This window comes from Leucopleurus acutus (assembly GCF_964270905.1).
Source record: "Leucopleurus acutus genome assembly, chromosome: 7".
Taxonomy (NCBI): domain Eukaryota; kingdom Metazoa; phylum Chordata; class Mammalia; order Artiodactyla; family Delphinidae; genus Leucopleurus; species Leucopleurus acutus.
Genome location: NC_139150.1, coordinates 18,035,475 through 18,059,237, shown reverse-complemented (window position 1 = coordinate 18,059,237; position 23,763 = coordinate 18,035,475). Strand labels below are relative to the sequence as shown.

The following is a 23,763-nucleotide window of genomic DNA, read 5'->3' as shown; positions in this document are numbered from 1 at the left end:
CAGAAGCACCCGGGGCTCAGAGAAGAGGGGGACGTTCATCATTGTATAACTTTAAGGGAATTCTGAGAGGGAAAAGGAGAAAGGGAGAAAAGGAGAGGGAAGGCAAGAGAAGGGAAAGAAGAAGAAGGGAAAGAGGGAGAGAGAGAAAGAGACAGCATTACAACAAAATCTGAGAATCAAGTTTCAAGACTCTTTATGTGCTATAGAGAAGGATGAGGTTTACCAGCAAAGTGCAAAGGGGATCCTGAGAGAAGAGAGAGATTTTTCTCCCGCCAGGAGGGAAAAAAAAAGGGTGGGGGGAGTGAAGGAGGGAAAAAAGCAAGCAAACCAAAACAAAAACAGGAATGTGTGTTTTGAGCAGGAATGAGGAGAGCTGGGAGGACCATAAGGGGGTGTGTACAGAATTTCATTAAATTGTTACTTTAAGATTGTCTTCTTGAAAAAAAAAAAAAGAAGAAGGAGGGGGTGGAGAAGCGGAGCGAAGGAGGCAAACGGGAAAGTGGAGGAAGGCTGGGTAGCTCGGCCTCTCCAAACTGATTGATTAGTCATGATCCCCGCAGTTTTAACTGGGACTCATTCAATTGGGAAGGTGGAGCGCTCGGGAGCAGATTAGCATACGCTTGTTTACTCATCTTCTGAGGGATTTTTCCCCCCTCTTTCCTTTCATTTTGTGAAGAAGGAGGGAGGGGAGGGGGGACGGGGGGGAGAAGGGGGCTGTGGCTTGTGTTATAAAGGACGCAAAAAATAAATAAATTAGAGCATCTTTTGGGGGGAGGGAATTCAGCGGATCAGTGTCTTAGAGGAGCTTTTTTTTTTTTAAGAGCGAGAAATCATATAAAATAAAATGAAATAAAACAAGGAGGAAGGCAACCAGCTGTTAGAGGGGGGAAATAAGGCAGATAAAGGAGCGGGGAGAGAAATTAATTGCCAACCAGGAGGAGTTGGGCTGTATTTTTCAAAGGTGGGGGGAGTGGAGCACACACCTTGAGGAGGAAAGCGAGAAAGAAAAGAAAAAAGCAAGTGGACGGGGGGGCTCGCCCAAGAAGGGCGAAGAAGCGAAGAAAGTCGAGGCGCCGAGGCTCCTAAAGCTGGCAGCTCCGGGCGGCGGTGCAGGGGCGAAGGGGGGGCGGGGGGGACCGTCGGACATGCGGCTCTGGAGTTGGGTGCTGCGCCTGGGGCTGCTGAGCGCCGCGCTGGGCTGCGGGCTGGCCGAGCGCCCCCGCCGGGCCCGGAGAGACCCGCGGGCCGGCCGCCCCCCGCGCCCCGCCGCCGGCCCGGCCACCTGCGCCACCCGGGCGGCCCGCGGCCGCCGCGCCTCGCCGCCGCCGCCGCCGCCGCCGCCGCCGGGCGGTGCCTGGGAAGCCGTGCGCGTCCCCCGGCGGCGGCAGCAGCGGGAGACGAGGGGCGCCGCGGAGGAGCCGAGCCCGCCGAGCCGGGCGCTCTATTTCAGCGGGCGAGGCGAGCAGCTGCGCCTGCGGGCCGACCTCGAGCTGCCCCGGGACGCGTTCACGCTGCAAGTGTGGCTGCGAGCGGAGGGGGGCCAGAGCTCTCCGGCGGTGATCACAGGTAGGCGAGGGCGCCCAGGCGGGCGCTGCACCGGCCCTGCGGCCCCAGGGGCGCGCGGGTGCTTGGGCGCTGGTGGCGGGATCGTTGGGGGCTGGCGGGTGTGTCTGTGCGGGAGCCGCTGTGCCGGCGGCGCGGCGGCTCCGGGGCGAGCTGCGAGCCTCACTTTGCCCCATCTGCGGAATGGGCGCACTCGGAAGGCGTCTCCGCCTAGCCCCGCTGGAAGAGCGCAGGGAGCGCTCCCGGCCTCCTGGAGACCCGCAGTTGGTGAGGGCTGGTCTCCGGGGAGCCTCGTGCGCGTGAACCGTGTTTTGGATGGTCAGAGGTACTGTCTCCGTTTGGGATGGAGGAATGACCCAGTTGGGATGCATGTGAAAAGTGGCTAGGGGACCGTTGATTTCTTTGGCTTTTTAATGGAGGTGACCCTCCCCCTTTACTTGGCCCCGTTACCCTGAAAGCCTACAAGGACAAGGTTGTTGTGATCGCCAGGACTTAGAAGTCCTCAAAGTGCCCCCAAAGTTGCTCTGTGGTTGCTGCCTGCCTCTGGGATTCACCCCCTTACCCCAGGCACACACAGACACGCGCACACATACTGCCATCCCATGTCCTTGCTTTCAAAGCCTGTCACTCGGGGCTGGGGTGAGACTTTCCTCAGGCACACCCCGCCAGTCCTCCCCCGACTAGGCTGAGAAACGGGGCGCTTTTCTCATTTGGGACTTTTACGAGCCCGTAATGAATTTGAGTTCTCCCTCCTCACACACACACACACCCATCCGCCCAACACACACACACACACACCGTTCTACAGCACAGCCCGTAGTGAAACCGGACACTTTGGGAGGGTTGCAAACCTTAGAAATGCACCAACATCCATTTTTCCCCCCTCCTAATGAATCTGTGGCAATGCCTTTAATAAAACTGGGGGGCGGAGGGGGGCGGCGCTGGAGGAGAGAAGGAAAGTTTTGCCTCTTCTGGCTGGGAGATTCCCTTCCTGCACAAACAGTCTTGCCGTGTCCTAGGACGTCTCAAAGTGAGAGTAGGGGTTCCCCTTTCGCTGCAGCCAGGAAACGTGTGGAGGCGTTTTGCGATCCCACCCCCTTACACACACTTTCTTAGAAGGGAAAGCTCCGAGTTCTTCCGGCAGTCCGCTTCTTTCTATTTTGGCGTGGACTTTCTCAACCGTTGCGCTAACGCTGTCCTATTTACATCAAGTCCATTTAGGGGACCCGAACTCTGCTGCTATACCAAGAATATGCCCCCAAAGCTCCCACTCTCCCGCTGCCAAGCCGAGAGCTAGAAAGTGACTTTCCCCCATACCTGACGTCATCACATGCTGCTTTTTTTCTTTTCTTTCTTTTTTTTTCTTTACCCGCCCCCCCCCCACCCCAGGAAGGAGAGGGAAACTGAGCTTATTCACTTTTAGCCCTCAAGCCCTAGTCAGCCAGAGGGGGTTATAAGGTAGAGTAGAGGGGAGATGTTATTCATAATAATAATGATGATGATTATAATTCAGGGCTGTGGTATGTTTACTTCTCTTTCGGAACATAGGAAAAACACAGAGCCTGCAGATTGGAGGGTTTTTTTTTTTTTAAATAAGTAGATCTGATTTTTCCTAGTCTTTACCTGCCATACCAGTGATTTGGAAGGCTTCTCCTCCAGAGGGGAGAGTGCAGGGTTATATAGGTATCATCAATGAAAAGGTAGTAAATGCATTTTTTCAAAAAAAAAAATATAGCACCTGGGATTCCACAGGAGCCTGCTTTATAAATGTCTGTAATTCAGACAAGGAGCCTCTCTTCACACACGCTCTTTTGAGGACTCATTCGCTCTCTCACACAAAGATCAGTAAAATCCTTTAATTGGATGGGGGACGTTAGGTTATTATTGCTCGTATAAAATGCCTGGTCCATTTTATGTGTGGAAGTAACATTCCTCTCAAAACGAGGGAAAAAAAAAACAAAAGTCACTGCTGCCGTGTAGCACCAGAAAGCTCAGAGCTTTTCTCCTGAGGATTCTGGTGGATTTTTTTTTTTCCCTCCCCTAGTTGAGTCTGAGCCAGATTTGCGGTGTGTAAACACCTGGCCTTGAGCCAGAAAAGACTCATTCTGCGTATCCTCCACACGGTACAGACTGTTGGACTAAAAAGAACCTGCTTCTCCTTGAATTAAAAAGCAAACAAACAGAGGTTCTTTGCAGAAGCACTTTCTCAGCTCCTTCCTTCGTGTAAGTTCAGGCTGGGAGAGGCCGGGCCGAGGTGGGCAGTTTGGATGCCGGTGCCAAACCGTGTCCTCCCGCTGCGACCTCGGGTGCCCAGTTTGCTGCCTGACCTCTGCTGGCTCTCTCTGGCTGGGCGTCACCACTTTCGTAGGAATCCCTGGTCACCTATCTTGAGAGAGCAGGCATCTCTCAGCAGGGACCGCGCTGCTATTTCAGGCAGAGGGCTGCTGCCTTGCTGTCAGGCCAGGCTGCCTTACATCACTCTTTGCTGCAGGATTCAATTGGGTTTCGTAAAGGTCTAATTTTATGGTGCTGTTAACCGGGTTTGTCGTCTGGCAGAGGCAGGCCTTGCCGCTCCTGGTAGGCGGGCTATGCTCCCAGATCCGCCTGGGATGCTATTTCTGCCCCGGTTCAAACTTCACTGACACCAGTTCAGACAGGCGCTCGGAGAGGCAGAGGGAAGCAGTGAAGGAGCAGTTTGCTTCTGAAGCTCAGAAAACATGCCTTTTATTTTTTCCAAAAGGGAAGGAGAGAAATATATATAAACACATATATATATATATATATATATTAACAAATAAAACTGGGAAGGCTTATGCATGCAAAAACAAAGCTAAAGTGAGGAAGTGCCTGTGTGCGGGAGTCTGAGGGTTGAAGAGCCCACCAGCGCTGGATGCTCTGAGGGTTGGAGAGTCCTTTGAGGCTATTGTGAAGAGGGTCCTTGGAGGTTACCCAGGCTTCTCTCTTTGGCCGAACAGGGAGACAGAGACGCGGAGAGGGGAGGGATGTGTGCTGGATGGCACAGCTCCCCAGTGCCAGGAGCCAGGATTTGATCCTGGGCATCCCCACTTCCAGACCGTACCCGCTACACTGCTGAGAGAATGTGTCTGAGAAACCCTGTCACCTCCGACCCCTCACAGACGCACCACCCAGCACAGCCCTCAGCCTCGGTGCTCGGCAGTTTGGGCTCCCTTTCAAGTCTGGGGGCGGGGGGGCTTCCCGACACATCCCTTCGCCTTTTACCAGGCAGGATCCAAACCCTTGCCCCTCATCCCCAGCTGCCCTCCCCCACCGTACCCCTCCAGTTTGACAGAAAGAGAAAAGAGGAAGAAAAAGAAAACAATAGAGTCAATTTGCTGCTCCATGGAGCGGAGGCCCCTGAGTAGCAGTTAATCTTGTTAAAGTGTCTCCTGACCTGTTAGATAAGTGAAATGTGGACCCCACAAGCGCTGCCCTCCTCCCACCCCCACCCCTCAGTGATCCAGAATCCCTGCTCAGAAGGAGAAAGGGATTTACCTGAATCCCCTCCAGCACCTCCGCTTTCCGTGCTTTTCTCTTTTGTTCTAAATGTTGGACTGTTGAGTTCAGCGACTACTCAGAAGAGACTTTTTATTTCCTCCCTTCTGCAGCCCCTACTTCCCGCAACCCAACCAACCCCCCAAAATGAGTGCCTGCATTTCCCCAACTTCAGAACTGTAACAGGGAAGGCTGGATTTCAAGAAGTTCATGTATTAACATGGTTCTCCCCACAACGTTCATAGTGGCACCTGGGGTCTAGGATATTGCTATGGGGTGAGAAGCCAGTTTCAGTAGCTGGGTTACCTCTGCGTGAATCTACCTCTGCCCCTAACTGGTTGTGTGACCTTGGGAAAGTTAACTGATTCCTCTGGGCGTCAGCTTCTTCATGTGCAAAGTGAGCGTAGCACGAGGACCTGACGCATTACATGAGCTCATACGTGGAAAGTGCTTCGAACTGGACTTAGTGGATAGTAAGTACTCAATAAACTGTGATCTTGTTATTGGACATGATTTTCCAACGACCTCAGCCTTGGCTTTATGGACTGAGGACACTTAAAGGCAGGAAGGAAAGCAACTCTTCCTGGGTGCCTCCGAGGTGCCGGGTACTGCGCTTGCCTTGTGTCTGCGAGTTTCATCCTCACAACCGCCCTGGAAGGTGGACGTTGTTACCTCTGTTTTCCGAATGAGGAAACAAAGTCTCGGAAAGTTGAAGCGACTTAGTCCAAAGTCCCACGGGCTCTTGCAGTGGACAGAGCCCAGATATGAACTCGAGTCTTAAGTGCCTGTTTCTTCTTCAGCAGTCTTTTTGGAGAGAGAAGGAATGACCCCCATTCCCTTCTTTAGACCTGCTGCAGAATGTCGCCACTCTTTCCTGCATCTCTTTGTGCTGACCATACACCTACAGATTAAAGGGGATAAAACATGAATCCAAGTCTCATGTGGAGCTCTGGGTTTGACCTAGCAGATCTGTGTTTCTTTTCACGTCAAATTATCAGGCAGACTGGGCTTGGAATTTCTGTCGCCAATGACTTGCTGTGTGATTTGAGTCACGTCACTTTATCTCTCCAGCCCTTGCTTTCCTCCTCTGTAAAATGGGCATAATGATATCAGGACACTGAAGTGGAAAAAACAGGCAGAAAGTACCTGGCACAGAGCCGCTCATATTAGGGATTCAGTCAGTGGTAGTTGGATCCAGTAAGTAACCACCTTCCCTTTCCCAGTTTGCCAGCTTGGCCTTCAGAAAGTAGGACCTGTTTGTGCACTGTTAGGGCTTTCCCTCTTAAGTTGCTGGGGAGTCTATCTAGAGTAGACAGTGTATCTTGGGGAACAGTTGGACCCCTTCAAATCCCTTCCTTGAACTTTGATTTCCTCTTCTTTGACCTACTTGGATGACCCCTTGGTGATAAGAGCCAGAGGAGGCCCAAAACCACTGGACCAATGAATAGGAAAACCAGTTAGCACCCAGAGGGAGAATGCACCCTGAGGAACAGAAGCCAGACAGTGGTCACAGTGGGGTCCAGGTCACAGCTGTGTTGTCACATGCCTCTTGCTCCTTCCCCAGATGCCCTCCTACTTCACGCTCCCCTGGTCAGCCATTCACGTGGACAGATGGGGTAATGGAGGCTGCATTGCCCTCGTCCCTCTCCACAGAGGAAGGCAAACTTGAGGCTCAGAGGTGCGGGGCTCAGGAACACGGGATTTGCGTGGTCAGCTGGGAATGGACTGAATCAGGCAGCTCATGGTACAACAGGGAAACTGAGGACCAGTGTCACGGAGGGGCTGAGCACTAAACTGTGTTCACAAACTGCCCCTCTCAAGGTAGCCTGGGAGATCGTTCCGTCCAGTAGCTCGCATCCCTCAGAGCCCTGAGAACCATCAGCATTTTGAACATCCTGTGCCCAGGCTGCATCCCGGGGATTCTGATGTCATGGGTCTGGGGTTGGCCTGGGCACTGGTGTTTTTCAAAGCTTCTCAGGTAATGTGGAAGGGCCACCAGTGGGGAGAATCACTGATCCAGTCTGCGGTCTCCCTGCTCTGCAGGTGGAGAAACTGAGGCCCGAGGGGGGGAGTGGCATTTCCTGCTTATCCAGCTGGTTGGTGGCAGAGCTTTGAGAGAACTTTAGCTGTCCCAATTCCGAGTGGCCAGACACCAGAAAGGACCTTTATTCCATCCCCAATTCCCCTGCTGGCCCTAAATGCCTAGGAGCAGGGGGGCAGGGGGTGGGGGGTGGCACCGACGTTCCATTTTTCCAAAGCTGGTCCTATATGTGAAGCTACACCCTCTCCTTCTGGTGCCTCCTTTAAAGTGCAGACAGTCCTAGAAGGGGGTAACGCATGGAGTTCCATGCATCTGATTTCAAATGGATGTCTCACCATCCATTGAGAGGGGAGTTTTCTTCTGAGCAGGAATAAGGAGTGCAAAGGAAGGAGGGAAGCCCAGCCGTGAGGCATTCCCTACTTTGCCCTGGGCCAGTCCTTTGGAAGGCAGGCAACTGTTCCTATTATTTCCAACCCCCTCACCTTGAGATCACTGTGAAACCAGCACTGGCCGCAAGGTGTCTTAGATGAGGATGCGAGATGATCCCCAAGGACCCCAGGTAGGAGGACCCCCTATACAAGCGGCTTGTTCCTCGTCTACCTATCGCCCAGGACCTAGGAACCTAGCGGGTGCCTCCTTCTCCCCTCACCTGCTGCCCTTTCTCTGGAATTTAATTTCCTTTCCCTCAGTGTCTCTTATCTTTTTTCTTGCTGCACTGAGGACTCTCCTTCATGCCTTGATGCATTTACTGGAAATGCTCAACTCAGAGCTGACTTGTGGGTCTTGGCCCCTTGGCTCCTTTGAAAACCTGGAACTGGGACCTAGGAGCTCTGGGCTCAAGTCCTGGCTTGGTCTCCTGTGAGCTGTGTGACCTGGGGCCTCTGGGGAGAGAGTTTCAGGTGTGGTTACATTCAACATCCGTATCTTGCGGGTTGTCACGGGAACCAGGTGAGACGATGACAGGAAAAGCTCTAAGCCACGATCAGAGCCCAGTCCATAGGTCGACAGTGGTTGGAGGATCCAGAAAGTGAGAGGTGTGAGGGGTTTGTACAATCAAGGTCATTCCTGGAAAGGCACCTTTATTATCATTATTCACACTGCAAATGATAAACAGTGATCGAATTAGCATGACCTCACTGGAGTCCTTTGATGTTGGAACTTAACAGGTCTGCCTTACTTGCTGTGTGACCTTGACAACTTAACTGCTCCTCTCTGTGCCTCAGTGTTCTCAGGGTGCACACTGAGGGGGTAGCAGTGGAATAGGGGCTTTCAAACTGTGCCCCACAATCTTAGGAATGCCCTGGGGAGAGGCTGAAGGGGAGTACTCTGTCTCCTCGCATCTTCCCTTCACCTACTCTGCCTAAACTGTGTGCTTCTTCCAGATTTCTTTTCAAGGAATGTGCAAGTTTCTCAGTGATAGAGTTGGAATGGACATGGACTGACATTGTTAACTTTGTTAGGCATCATAACAGTATTGTGTTATATATTTTTAAAGATCCTAATCTGTTAGAAATGTGTACTGATGTATTTATGGGTAAAATGACGTTATGTCTATTTTGTTTGTTTAAAGTGTTCCAGAAAAAAAAAATAGGATGTTGGGAGGAAGAGTGGTAGATGAAGGAAGATTGGCAGACTGATGATTGTTGAAACCAGGTGACAGAAACGACAGGCGTGAATACTTTTTTGTCTGTTCCTCTGTGTGTGCTTGAAGAATTCCATCATAAAGAGTTTAAAAGAGTTTGAGAGCCACAGGAGGAGCTGAAGTCTTAGATCCCTGCGTGTTCTGTGAGCTGATAGGTTTCTAAATGCATTTCTGCAACTTGGAACGGGTTAGGGACTCTCCCAAGGTCACACAGAGAATAACTGAAAGTCAGTGTGCAGTCCAGGCGTCTGACACTAGGAGCGCCCTCTGCCCTTCTGTCTGCACAACTGCAAACTCAGGTGACTGACCATCCTGGGAGAGCTTGAGGGGAAGGAAAGGAAGGACGGGAGTCTTAGGAGGGGCATGTAGGAGGAGCAAGTGGAGCCGTGCAGCGCAATAAGAAGTTTTTGAGTGAGGGCATTCCTTGCCGTGTGTGAACCCTTCCACACACTGTGAAGCATTTCACATCCTTGGTTTTGTGCATAAGAATCGCCTAGGATCTCCTAATCATTGTGACAATCCAAAACACACAGTGACCATTGACACGCACAGGCACACACATACACACACTCACATTTCCACATACCCCTATTTCTCATTTTTCTGGCTCCTTATTTCTTTGCATCTCCCATTGCCCTGGAAGCCTTCTAGAACCTTGTAAAGCCTGGTGGGGGCATGGGGGATGGTGAGCTGCAGTTGACTGATCTCAGAAAGAATTGACATGCTCAGGCAACAGGGGAAAGGAGCATATGTTTACTGAGGAAGTATTTTGTAGTGATTGATGGTAGAACTCAAGAGTCAGAGTGCCTGAGTTTGATTTCCTGATTCTCCCACCTGCCAGTTGTATGACCCTGGGCAAGTTACTTAATATCGCCAAGCTTCACTTTTGCCCCTCTGTAAAATGCGGATGATACTGGCACCTACTTCATAGGGTTATTTTGAAGATTAACTGGGCCTCCATGTGGAAACCGCTTAGTAATGGAATCTAGACGATGGGTAAGCACCCAGTAAACGTTAACTCATATTGGTTTTATGTGTCCGGCCTCGCTACACATTATTTTCTAATTCTCTCAATAACTCTATAAATTAGACATGTTTATCTCCTTTAGCAGAGCCAGGAATTGCCTTTCCCTCCCTCACCACTCAGGAAAGGCTTACTCCTATTATCTTAACGTAAAACAAAAACTAAAATGAAAGGCAAACAGAATAAACATTGCATTGTTTCCTATTACAAAAGCAATGTGTGTTCACTGTAGAGAATCTAAGAAATACAGATTAGAAACAAAGGACAAAGTAAAATTTGTCCATCCCTGCCCAGGCATTCAACAAGTATTTGGTGAGTTTCTGCTACGTGCCAGGTACAGTTTTAGGTCCTCAGTACAGAGCAAGGAACAGAAGAAAATATCTCTGACCTCAGGGAGTTTATATTCTGGAGTGGGGGGTTGAGGAGGAGACAGAAGATACATGAGTAAGCGAATAGATCGCGTAATGTCAGGTGAATGTTTATGAAGAAAAATGAAGTAGAAAAGGGAGTTGTGTGGGGCTGGGTTGTAGGATGAGGAAAATTTAAATAGGGTGGTCAGGGGCTTCCCTGGCGGCACAGTGGTCGAGAGTCCACCTGCCGATGCAGGGGACATGGGTTCGTGCCCCGGTCCGGGAAGATCCCACATGCCGCGGAGCAGCTGGGCCCGTGAGCCGTGGCCACTGAGCCTGCGCGTCCGGAGCCTGTGCTCCACAATGGGAGAGGCCACAACGGTGAGAGGCCCGCGTACCGCAAAATAAATAAATAAATACATAAATAAATAGGGTGGTCAGGGAGGCAGCGATGAGAAGTGGCATTGCAGCAGAGGCCTCGGCACAGACCCGGGGCTGGCTGGAGGAGGACTCAGGGCGCCAAGGAGGAGCAGTGTGGGGGTGGGGGGTGTCAGGCCCAGGGCAGTTTAGTCCGTAGCTTGCTGTGTGACTTTGTGCAACTTATTTTCCTTCTTGGGCCAGTTTTCCTCATCTGAACAGTGGGAGTAAGGAGGAGTTTATGTGTCTTTGTCCTTGAGACGCATCTAGCAGAGATTCCCTGAGATTCTATAATCCCCATCAGGACTGTCCTAAGACAGATGCTCAATGTTCGCAGTAGCTCCGGTGCTCTTCCTTTCCGAGTGCAGCTTCTTCCGCTCGGTGGTGCCTGTGCCCCTCAGGGACCAAGTGCCCACACACTTCCTGCTTCCTCTCCCCCAGCCACACTCATTCTTGAAAAAGGACATGGTATCCCATCTTACTAAGGTATCATGGACTGATACCAACCTAGAAGGTTGCTCTTCCATGGGCATATATCCTTTAATGTCTCCTCAGAAAGCTTCCTATCCAAAAGCAAAGTACCAATGGGTAGAATTTCAGTCAAAGAGTGACTGAAGACATTATGTAGGGAATATTGGTACTTCCCAAGAGCTGGAAGCCATCTCGTTAGTAATATTGCTCGTAAGAGCTGCCATACATGTTTTTTAAACACTCACTGAGTGACCTTCCCAGTGATCACATCTTGGCTGACGGTTAGCGTACTCAAATTTCATCATTTCCTACTCTATTGAAGCCGTTCCAGGCAAGTTCCTGGACACTGGTGTAAGCCACTGGCCTTTTAGTCATGCTTATCATTTTAATCACATCACTTCATGATTAAAATACTGAAACTCTGAGTCTGTAGCCATCCGTTTGCCTGTTTTACTTCTGGGAATCCCTAGCACTGTCATCCCCAGATTTTTCTTCCAACAAGAGAAAGAAAATGTTTTCCAGTATCATTTGTCACAAACCCAGGGTCCATAGAACCTGCAAGAGTAAGAGAGGCGACCCTGTTTCGGTTTTGCAGAACCTGAGAAGGTCCCAGGTTCTAGTCCATTTGAAGGGAACAGAGACAGAAACTCTAGGAGGTGCCAGGGGCGGGGGGGTCACAGCTTGGGATAGGAGTATCTGGGTAGGGGGAGCATATGACTAATTGCAGATCCCTGATCTAATCTTTTGCCTTCAAGAAACTGGTGGTCTAACCTGTACCTATCACCTTTGTAATCAAGAACCTCTCCCTATATCTGTCCCACATCCATCTCTTCTTAAGTCTTTTTGCTCTATAAACATGAAATGTGGCTGAGCAGAATATAACCAGATGTGTTTGTAAAGATGGGGTTGTTTCCCCCCATGAGATTGGAGATCTTTCAGCTACAAAGGCTGATGAGAGTACAGAGAAAGGTATGATAACAGGCCAATCAGGAACAAGGTGGCCTTGCCCTAAGAGATGCAGAGTACACAGAAAACGTAAAAAGGGAATATATACTCTACTCTGTTTGGTGAAGAAACATTCATGTAAGTCCAAAGAACCGAGGTGTGTGAGAGTCAGAATCTAAACCATTTATTTCAAAGATGAGAAACCAGGGGGTGGTGAAGCAGTGACTTGTCCACACCAGTGACCTTGCTGGGTAAGATCCTCTGTCTTCTGAGTCTTTGGCCAGGGCAAGGTCTGCTTCTCTCCTGACTTGGCCTCCTTTTCCGTGGAATAAGTACCATCTCTCTGATCATCATTTATCTCCAGACTCTGCTGGACTCCGGACTTATAGATCCAGCTGTCTACTGGAAATGTCAGCCTGCACTTCAGACTCAGCATATCCGAAATGGAATTGTCTTTCCTCCAGAATTTCTTCCATCCTCATCTCGTGTCATCTGCTCTAGATATATCTCCCGCCATGTTTATTCAGTCATCAATTCCTGTCTATCCTGCCTTCTTATCATTTTTATAGCCAACCTTGCCCCTTCTTAGCTTAGGCCCTCTTCATCTCTTGCTTTGACTATTTCCTTAGTATTGTAAATGCCCACTTCTCTGAGCCTCAACTCCTACACATCCTTCAACTTCCCACAGTCAAATCTTTCTAAAATGCAGATCTGACTCTACTGCCTGTAGCTATAGGCCTTTCAGTAGCGCTGGAATTATCTACAGTTCCACCAGATAGAGGCCTTAGGCTTTTTTCCCATCATTTTCATTATATAACATACCTCCTAAATCCCCAGGCACCATTTTGCAGGACACTTAAGCCTCTGTAGGATTCTGCTCAATGTTCCCCTCTTGTGGGAAGCCCTTTCTGACTCTTCCCCAAGTATAACTGGTTGCCCCCCGTCCCTTATCCATCTATCTCTACTATACCTTCTGCACACATTTATCGAAACACCTGGAATTCTTTATCACATTTCATTCTCTGCATATCTGGGGTCCTCTCCTCTTCTCCACTGCCTAGCCAAGTGCCTGGCTTATAAAGGAACTATAGGTATTTTTGTTTAATGAATGCATGACTGGATGAGAGAACCAGCTAAATTTCTGATGATTCTGGGAGAAAGAGCTTGGGCATGTTGCATTACGTAACCCAAAGCACATGACCTGGCCCGTGCGTCACACTCAAAAACGTTACACAGTGGTTAATTCCATTTCCCCTTGAGCAGAGCAGTCAGAAGGGAAAAGATATCCGGCCTTCCAGGCGGTGGTGGGGGGCGGGGGGGCAGTGTATTTAAATGCCTCCTCAACTCACATTTTGGCCTTTCTAATCCAAGCCACGTTTTAGCCTGGGTCTTGCCCTCTCAGCCCTTCGCCTGTTTGCAAAGCATTTGTTTTGTGTGTGAACTGCAGCACATAATCCCAAGCTTTGCTCTCCTCTCAGATTTCACCCCTCTCCCCTTATCAGGTGCTTTTCAGGGCTCAAGTGTCCTAGCAGTCATATCTGTTGCCTGCGTTTTCATCCATTTCCCTCCTTTCTGATCAGCGGGCCTTCTTCCCCTCTGCTTCCCTTGATCTTGTGAGACCTTGTGGTGACCTCGGGATCTGGAATCCTCCATCCGCTGTTTATGTACCCTTGGGGGGAGAGCACGCATTCTCAGCAGTAATAAGAGTAATAAAAGCAGCTAGCTTACAATGAGCACTTACTATGTTCCGGCACTGTGCTGAGTGCTACACTTTGGACCCGTTGAATTAGGTTTAGAAAGTGACATGACTTGCTGTAGGCCTCACAGCTTAAGGATGGTGGAGCTGGGGTTCAAGAAAAGGCCAGTTTAATTTTATCTCTATCCACAGGGCCTAGTACATTGCTTAAAATACAGTAGCTGTTCAGTAAGTGTTCCATCAGAGGATGAATATAGGAGTGAATGATGAATGGATAGGTGGATGGTTGGGTGGATGGGTGATGGTACCCCCAGTGGCTAATGCAAACATCTAGAGATTGTAGAACAAAAAGGGAAGGAATGGAGGGAGAGAGACATGGAAGAAAAATTGGAATGAACATTATAAGACTTTAAAGAGATTGGCTAAGAAATCTCTTTGTTGTGCAGAATATATTTTATTTGCCAGTGACTTTTGAGCAAACAGACCCTTTATGTCCACCAGAGCATTTCCCAGTCTACCAGGAGATAATACACTTTCAAGGATTCTCTCTGCCAAAAACATTTCCGGATTCCTCTTTCGGGAATCAAAGCCTGGGGCATATTCCCCCAAATATTCTCAAAGGAAATACACTGTCACCCTTTGAGGATGGACCTGATCCATTCTGAACCAGTGTGGGACCTGTGCAGGTTATCGTGCTGCATGAACTATGGGGTTCTGAGCAGAAGAATGACTCTGGAGTTAACAAGGCTGATTTGTGATGTGCTCTCATTGGAGCCGATTAGGCCTCTGTAGAGCCAGTGGTAAGCTCTCAGGATGACCCCTTTACAGAACAGCCCAACTGGGTTGATTAGAGCTGATCTGCTAGAAACCAATATGGTATCTTGTTCATCCCTTTCCCAAGACATTAGTTTGCATTTTAAAATCTGCTCAGTTTATAGATGGAGAAACTGAGATCCAGGCAAGTTAACTTGTTAAATTAAGCTGAGTTGAGTTGAGTACGGTGAAGCAGCAAACTGGTAGCAAAATTGAAAGTAGAATTCCGATCTCTTGACTCCCTAATCAGTGCTTTTTCCACTGGACCAGTTTGTTTTCCTCTACAGTATTGGATTATGGTTACATCTGTGGGTTCACAGCAGCGAGCTTATTAGAAAATGTCGTACAGCTGTTCATTAACTTTTCTTAAGTATTTCTTATGTGACAAACCTCTGTCCTAGGCATTCTGTGAAGTTCAGTAGTAAACGGCAGTTTATTTAGAGAGGTAAACCTCCCTCCCTTCCTCCCTCCCTTCCTTCCTTCCTTCCTTCCTTGCACCCACCCATTTATCCATCCATCCATCCATCTATCCATCTATTTGATAGATAATTATTGAGCGATCTTTATGTCTTTGTGTATTACACATCAAGCAAGGAAATGGGGATTAAAAAGGAGAACGGGGCACGGTTCCATCCCTTGAGGAACTCCCAGTCCTAGTGGCAGAAGCAGACTGGTAAACAGATACATGACATGGTAACCGCTATAACTAAGCAATTAATAGAGCCCCGGAAGAGCACAGAGGCAGAAAAACTGTGTTGTTGCACACCCGTGTTCATTATGGGGGCTATAATGTGCTCTGAGATTTCAGAGGCGTAAGAGACCCCTTCCACCTGGAACGGTGGGAGAATTGTTCACCAACAATGAACATGTTCATGTACGTGTAGTGTGTGCCTTGCCCTGCGTGTGGATATACCATGCGTGCCATTTTAAATGTAGAGACACAAATCAAAGTAGAACAATAAACACTTTTTGCTTCATGTCTCAGCTGAGGACCTTGACTTAGAGTAGCTTTTAGGAGTATGACACTAGGAAATGATTGGACAATTCAGTGTCACCACCCACATCAAATCCAACAACCCCTTATTGCATTTATCACTCTGTTGTGGTGCTTTCGTACATGTCTGTCTTTCTCCACTTGTCTCCAGGCTCCTTAGGAGCAGAGACCATTTCTGTCTTCATCCCTGCTTTATTCCTACCTGTCGCACAGTACCAGCCATGCCAGTGGTGCTTGGTAAACTTTGTTAAATGAATTGGAGATGGCTCCAAATAAGGGAGAAAAGAGTGTGATTGAAAGTGGGTGCTGTGAAGGAAAGGTGCTTTGAGGAATGATAGGAGTCTTAGGAAGGACCAAGCAATGTGGGCAAGTGTGTTATGAATGATATTAGCCGTTCCATATGGCTCTGGTTTCTCTGAGCTGACCCGTTACCTGTATATATTCTTCCCACCTTTCCCTATTCCTGAGCCTCCCTTCTTCCTGCTGAGCCAGCCAGTGTACCATTCTGTTGGTTCTAAGTCCTTTTCCCCACGGTTTCCTCTCAGCTTCTCCAATCCCATCCCTGGAGAGAGCTGCTAAAGAACCAGGTGCAATTGTGTGGGATGTGCCCGTGCTGTTCCTGCATGCCTCACCTGTGCCTTGGAGACCTCCCAGAGGATATGAAAGCAGAGTGATGGCGAGAATCATGTCTGCCATGCTCAGTGCCCCTTCCCGGGGCCTGGCACATTGCTGGGGTTCAGCAGATATTTGAGTGAACTTCTGGATGAATAGATGCTGTAAATTTGCAATGCATCTGGTCCTGTCTGCTCAGTTCACAGATGGAGAGAATCTGATTTCCAGAGGAGGCAAGGAAATGATCCCAAGTTCCATTCCAGATTCCGGACAGAGACCATTCCTTCTGTCCTGCCATATTGTCCTGGAATTTGGGCCCAGCTCTCTTGAACTTGGTCACAAAGATTTCAGATCATTGAATCCTATAGTTGGATAGGGCCCAAAATATCCTTTTTACAGCTGGGAAGTCTAAAGTCCAAAGAGTGGAAGAGATTAGACCACCCCAAGGCTTCCAAAAAATTTTTTTTAAAAACTCTATGTGTCTCCATAGAGTCGACAAATATGTCATATGTGCCCAATACTCTTAGAGTTGCAGCACTGAGCAAGACAGTGCAGGTCCCTGATCTCATGGACTTTGTTCTTGCGAGGAGAGAAAGCCAGTAAACAGGAAAACAATTGTAAGGGCTTGTGTATTAATAGTGACAATAGTGATAATAGTGACAAGTGACAAGAAGTGGGTGCCGTGGAGAATGACTGGAGTTGAAGAACATCGCTGTAGGTGACCAAGCTGAAGCTTGAACGACAGAAGGGGAGGAACAAGCCACATGAAAAGACAAGTGAAGAGAGTTCCAGAGTTCCAGAGAGAGAGAGAGAGAGAGAGAGAGCGAGTGCCGGAAGAGCTAACACATAGACCATGAGGCAGGACAAGCTCAGGATGTTGAAGGAGCAGATAATTCAAGCCATTGGGAGTCATGTGTGTCTGGAGCTAAAGGCAGCCCAGGTGATAGAACGTGGATTATAATCTAGATGAACTAGACAGTTATCAGAGTTTCAAACAAGGAAGTTACAGGATCTGGTGTATGTTTTCCAAAGATCACTCTGACCTCTATGTGGAAAATGAATGGCATGAGACCAAGAGTAGAATCTCAATTATACCACTATTGTGGTGTGAATTGATTGTTGATATTATTACTTTAGTTATGACTTAGTGTTTTGATTGCTATCATTACCATTTCCTTACTAGTGTCATTACCAAGTACAATACCTGAATAGCACTAATACTTGAGATCAATAGAGGAGGTGGGGGGTTCCTTGCACTTTGTTCCAGGAGGACTTGAAGAGATTTGTGAACCCAAGACATTTTATGTAAAAATTTGAGGCTCTGCACAGTTTTCTGGGGAGAGGGTCGAAAGTTTTCATCACTTTCTAAAAGGGGTCTATGGCCCCCAAATGATGACTTAAATGCCTAAAAGAAGGGGGCATATGAGGTCATTTCCTGAAGCCCGGTCCCAGCTCTAAAATCTGAACATTCTAGGAGATCTGTGAAAATGAGAATGTTGATGTGGAGTTGTCATATCAGACTGAGGAATTGCACTTTCCTTCATCTGTACCCTTGCTGGAGTAAATAGAATTGGGGACTTTTCTTCCCTCTGAGGAGTAGTTTATTCCTTAGAAATATAATCTACAACTTTGTTTATTCAAACTCTGGTCTCTGAGTTTTAAACCAGTCAAGTTCACTTCAAATGTGGCCTTAGGTGGTCCTGATCATAATTATTCCCTGTGGATTTTACCCATGAATCTGTGAATCCAAACATCCATCTACTCGTCCATCCATCCAAACGTCATCCAACCATCCACCCACCTACCCTTCTTCCCTCCCTCGCTTCCTTCCTTTTCCCTTCGTCCTTCTCTCCCTTTCTCCTTCCCTCCCTCTCTCCCTCTTGACCTCCTCCATACTTAGATCTCTCCATCAACCCATGCCCTCACCAGTCTATCCTTCCACCCATGTGACCTTCTATTACCAGGCTCTATGCTAGGGCTAGGGCAAGAGTTCGGAGACTCCAATTCTTATTCTTCTGCCACTGTGAGTCCTTGAAAAAAAATCTCCTGAGAAACCTCCGTTGCACCCTTCACTTCTACTAGAGTACATTTTGAAAACCTCACTTCAGAAGCTGAAAACTGCTTTGAGAAAAATGAGCTATGCCTGCTTAGTTACATAATTATAAGTATTTCCAGTAGTGCTCCGAGTCTGGGTCTAGACTCCTGGAGGCTTCTTTATCAACACTAATATTTTAGATCAATAACAGATTCTACCCTTGGGTCAGCAGGTAGTGGGAAACCAATAGAGAATGCGCCGTAGAGGCAGGGCTCCTTGGGAAAGGACAGGCTTTATAAGGGGAGCAGAAAAGGGAGCCAACCGTCACCTAGCTCCTGGGACTCTCTTTGCCCACAAACCCCAAAGCCCTGGTAGAGTGATTCTGAGCCTTCATGATCCGCGTGTGCCCCTGGATGCATGATGTAGCAGGAAGCCCTCGTGGCATGGGGTTGTTTCAGTTTCCGAAGCATTCGACATGTACCTATCATATTCCCACTCGCCTTGTAAAACAAGCATTTTCATTTAATACAGTGAGGTCTTTGTATTCTCAACAACAAACACATGGTCTAAGGCTCGCGGACACAACCTGCCTTTTTCTCTAACACTCTCCCCCTCACCCAACTCTGTCCGCCCTTACAAAGCCCAGCGTCAGCAGAAATATCTGTTTACAAACAAGGGCTCCCAGAGAACAGTATCAGTAGCTCAGACAAACCTCTAAAACACGCCCCCAACTCTGTCCTTGGAATCCCTGCGAACAGGGTATATCCCTGGCAGCAGCTTTTGTGGAAGGCTTCCTGCCTTTCCATCTTTCCATCTGTCTTCATGTCTGGCTTCCTCTGTCTCCTTCCACTTATTCATTAAAACCGTGAGGATCCTGGACTGCAGAGGCAGTTGGATGCTGGTTTGGGCCTCATGGATATTTGGAAAACAGAGCCCCGACAGGGAGTGGCTTGAGAACAGCAAGGCAGACCCACACACATCCAGCCTGCCGTGTCATCTGAAGCAGAAGCTGATTGAAGAAGGAGTATTAATTGGGTGGATATAATAGTCACATGATGATCCTACAGCTCTAGATCACTTTTCTAGGATTATCAGCAACTGAAGCAATTCTTTTGTTACTCTCTCGAACTTGAGTTGACTATAGCTCCCTATTACCTACACATGGTAATGATAATAGCTAACATATTTAGCACGTAACGTGTGCCAGACACTGTTCCGAGGAGTTTGCATGTATTAACTCTTTAATCCTCACAAGGACCCTTTGATATAGATGCTATTATAATCCCAGTTTTCCATATAAGAGAACTGAGACATGGGAAAGTTAAGTGACTTGCCGAAGGTCACACAGCAAGTACTGGGTAGAATTAGTCCCCAGAATCCAGGTTCTAACCATTCTTCCACAAACCTCTCCAGATCAGGTCAGAATTCCTTAGCCTCACGTTGAACTTCCTCCTCAGACATTGTTTCCTACCATAACATTTCCTAGTTCCTTATGTCGGGGGTCCTCAGCCTCAGCACAGGTGACATTTTGGAATGGATTATTCTTTGTTGTGGGAGTCCGTCCTGTACATCGTAAGATGTTTAGCGGCATCCCTGGCCTCTACCCACTAGATGCAGAAGCGACTCCCCGCCACCCCCAGCTGTGGCGATCAAAAATGTCTGCAGGAACATCACCACATATTCACTGGTTGTGAACAGTTGTCTTACGTGGACTCTTCCGATTAAACAGAATTGTCTGGTGTTCTTAGAACACTCTTCCCACCTCCGTGCTTTATCGCATTTAGTTTCCCCCTGGATCTTGCAGGGCCCTGGGCCTCCTCACCATCGGTCTTTTCTCTATTCCAGAGTCTTTCAGTTCCTCAGCATCTTTTACAGCCAGAGAGGAAATACTAACCTGTCTGGGTCATCGATCTGCTTGTTTTTACGGTTTTCTGTTTAAAAAAAATTGTCACCGATTCCGAACTTTCTATTTAAAATCCCCTGAGGATTCCACGGGAGTCTTGAATTAAAAGCTCAGTTCGTTCCACGCATTCAACAATTGTTTATTGGCTCTACCTCGTGTCAGGTCCCAGGCTCAGCACTCAGAGTGTGAATTCACGGGAGGTAGAATACGTGCACCTCAAGAGTTTATGTGAGAGGCTATCAGAGGTGGAGAAGAACTTAGAGATTTCACTCTCCACTCTCTCCTAGTTGAGCAGATGAGGGAAGCAAGCCCCGGAAGGTAGATGATATTTCATCAAGGTCAATTAGAGACCAAGCTTAAGGCTGGGCTAGAGCATTCTCCACCTAGCGGAATAAAATTTAAATTCTGAAGTCCCAGGCAGCATCTAAATACCATTTATCCATCTGGAGTTTTAAAGAGCTCCTTTGAGTCATAATTTATGATTTTCTAGCAGATATCAAAACAATAGAAAATTCCTATCTGAAAAGTCTATCAGCCTTCTTTTCAAAATTTTGCTTACATTCCATGCTTTTCGTGGTAAGTCTTTAAGGATGAATGGCTCCAGATTGCCAATGAGCATTGGGCAGGGAGTCCTGAGATAGGAGTCCTCGTTCTTTCAGCTCTGTGGCCCTATCGATAAGAGCATCATGAAATCCCTAGCTAATGATCCCTACCCCCATGGACTCTCTTTCTCAGAACCCACCAATGATTCCCTATTGTCTATGGAATAAACTTCAGATCTCTTGGCATGGCGCTCGCAGCCCTTTACAATCGAGCCTTAGACGCCCCTCGCTATCCCATTTCCCTTTATGTGCACCGTCAGTCCCATCAAAAGCAGATGTCTTCTTCATCTCCAGAGTCATCTTCCGGTGACTTCACAGCTCTTGCCTCTGCTCATCCTTCGTCTTCTGTTAGAGGGTCTTTGCCCAGCCTCCTCCCCGCCGCCACCAAATTCCTGTTCCTTGTGCAAGCTCAGTTCTTGTGTCACTCGTCCAAGAAAACTTCCCGGAGCCTCCTAGTCTGATTCCAGTGCTCCCTCCGCTGAGCTCTTTGGCTTATACCTCTACTAGAACTTACTCGATTATGCTTTCTTTATTTATAATTAAAAGCTCCTTCTCGTCCTCATGTAATCAGTGTTCCCCGGCTGGGCAGCATAATTCAGAACTTAAGTGTGTGAACCCTTGAGACTCATTGCCTGGCTTTGAATCCCATCTCTGTCATTAGTCAGTGAGTTACTCGGGCTCGGGCAAGTTAGTTGGGCTTCTCTGAGTAGCATTTTTCTCACCTGTAAAATGGAGATGACAATACCTCCCTGCTCGGATGACTGTGAAGGGTTCCTGAGCTACTCCACGCAAAGAGCTGAGCACAGAGCCTGGCGCGCAGCAAGTGCTCAGCACACATCAGCTGGCGTTGCCCCCTCCCTGCTTCGGAGAGTAATTCCGGACGGCACCAGCCCGGCAAAGCAGGGATCTGCCTGTCTGGCCGCGTCCCTTCCTTATCTCCCTTCGCCATCTCTCTCCCTGAAAGGCTCACCCGTGACAGGGTGGCCGGATGAGGTGATGGCAGGCTCGCCCCAGAGAGGAGCTTTTGTTTCCAGAGCTCAACCCATACTGTCTGGGGTGCGTTTTTACATAACTTGCTGTGGGCCTCTGTCACTTATGAAATTTACATCATTTGACTCTCCCACGTGGGAACCTTCCCCGTCCCTTTGAGCTCCTTGGATTGGCCGCAGGCGCTCTCTACCTCTTCCGACGCTGTTCTGTAGACGCAGACCCATCTTTTGTAGAGATGGACCCAAGGCCGACTCATCCATTAGCTGCAGTTGGCACAGTGCCTGAGGTCCACAGTACTTTCAAGGGGCCCATAAAAATGGCTTAATTTCTTTTAAAATCAGAAGAAAAAAGCTAATATAATAATAATATATATGTAATAATGAATCCACCCTCTTGATTATATATATCTTGATACCGATACAATCATAAAATATACTTATGTATATTTAGAGAGGAAGGAAAAAGTCCCCAGGGCCCATGAAAGTCATGATCCCAGCCTGAATGAAAGGAATTTGCCCAAGATCGACAGTACCTTAGTGGCAAATCAGGACAAATGTTCATGTCTCATCACTCCCGATTTAGAACTCTTTTCCCTGTGTTTAAGAAAAGCCCTGGAAGTGATTTCACCACAGTCTTCTTTCACAGATGAGAAAAGGAGGCCAGAGAAAGCACGACTTGACTCAGGCCACACAACTTAGTCATATGGCAAACGGCCTTCCCGACTTTTGTTTTATACTTTTTATTTTTGGGGGTGCATCGGGTCTTAGTTGCGGCATGCCGGAATCTTTCGTTGTGGCGCGGGCTTCCCTCTAGTTGTGATGCGTGGGTTCCAGGGCACGTGGGCTCTGTAGTTGGCCGCACGCAGGCTCTCTAGTTGACGCTCCTAGTTGAGGCTCCGTAGTTGTGGCGCGCGGGCTTAGTTGCCCCACCGCGTGTGGGATCTTAGTTCCCCGAGCAGGGATGGAACCCGCGTCCCCTGCATTGGAAGGTGGATTCTTTACCACTGAACCACCAGGGAAGTCCCCTTTCCTGACTTCTCGTTGTTCTTTTTAGTATTTTACACAGCCAACCTAATGCCCACCCATGCCAACCTCCTGTTAGATGGATGGAAAATTTGAGGGCCAGGAAGTAGAGGGGCTTACCCAGTGTCACAAGGTTGCCTATCCTGCCTCCAAGTCAGGACTGTTATTCCAGTATTATAAAGATGGGTCCGAACCTCAGAATCTTCAAATTGGGTTTCTTCACAAGTCTTGGCATGTATTTCATTTGTTCATTAATTGGTTCATTCACTCACTCATTCATCCATTCAACAAATGTCTATTGAAGACTAATGTCCTAAGCACCCTGTGAAAGCTCTAGATTCAGAGTGGTAAACAGATACATACTCTTTACCCTCTCAGAGCCTCACTTTCCCCACTTGTGTGAGAAGAATCACAGTTTCTTAGAGAGTTCTGGGAGAAGCAAATGAAATAATTAAGATCCTTTGTACACTTTAAAACTCCAAAGAGTGTCAGGAATGCTTCCTGTATTGTTATAATTGGCAGAGTGTATAATTAACATGGAGAAGATTAAGACCTTGACTGTATGAGGAAATAAATATTTAATTAAAAAACAATTTCTGCTTATGCTTATCCATACACAACAGAAGACATTGGTTAAGCCTCTGGCTTTGGAGTCAGAGAGCTGGGTTCTAATGCTATTTGTGTTATTACAAGTCAAATGACCTTTGCCCAGTCAATGCAACTCTGAGTCTCAGTTTCCTCACCCTTAAAATGGGACCAAGAGAACTTATCTCGTAGAGTAGTTATAATAATCCAATGAGATGACGCAGATAAAGTTCTTGGCTTTGAACATGACACATCATCAGTGGTGGCTCTGTTTATTTCTCAGTAGGTTCATGTGGCTTGGAGTGGCATTAGAACAAATCAGAGTAATGATCCTAGGGATAATGTAAAGAAGCAGGTGTGGTAACAATAGGTCTCCCTGATTGCATAGTATCAACTCCTATTGTATCTATGTTGCCTCAACAGAAGGACTGGCATTAGCATGAGGGAACAGCAGGTCTCTCACCAGAGAGTATAGCTCAATGCCTCGAATGTCTAGCCAGGGCTTGATACAGTGGATGCCCGGTGAATATGTGTTGAAAGAATCG

At 48.0% G+C, this 23,763-nt stretch overlaps 1 protein-coding gene across 1 annotated transcript in view; it reads left to right on the top strand.

Annotated features, from left to right (window-relative positions):
* Positions 1–1,145: 1,145 nt before the first annotated feature.
* Positions 1,146–23,763, top strand: part of PAPPA (pappalysin 1) — a gene marked incomplete at its 5' end in the record, with an annotated part of 255,185 nt that continues 232,567 nt past the window's right edge. Inside the window, one exon of the mRNA XM_082842115.1 lies at positions 1,146–1,566. Coding sequence (XP_082698241.1) covers positions 1,146–1,566 — 421 coding nt within the window. The remainder of the gene's footprint in view (positions 1,567–23,763) is intronic.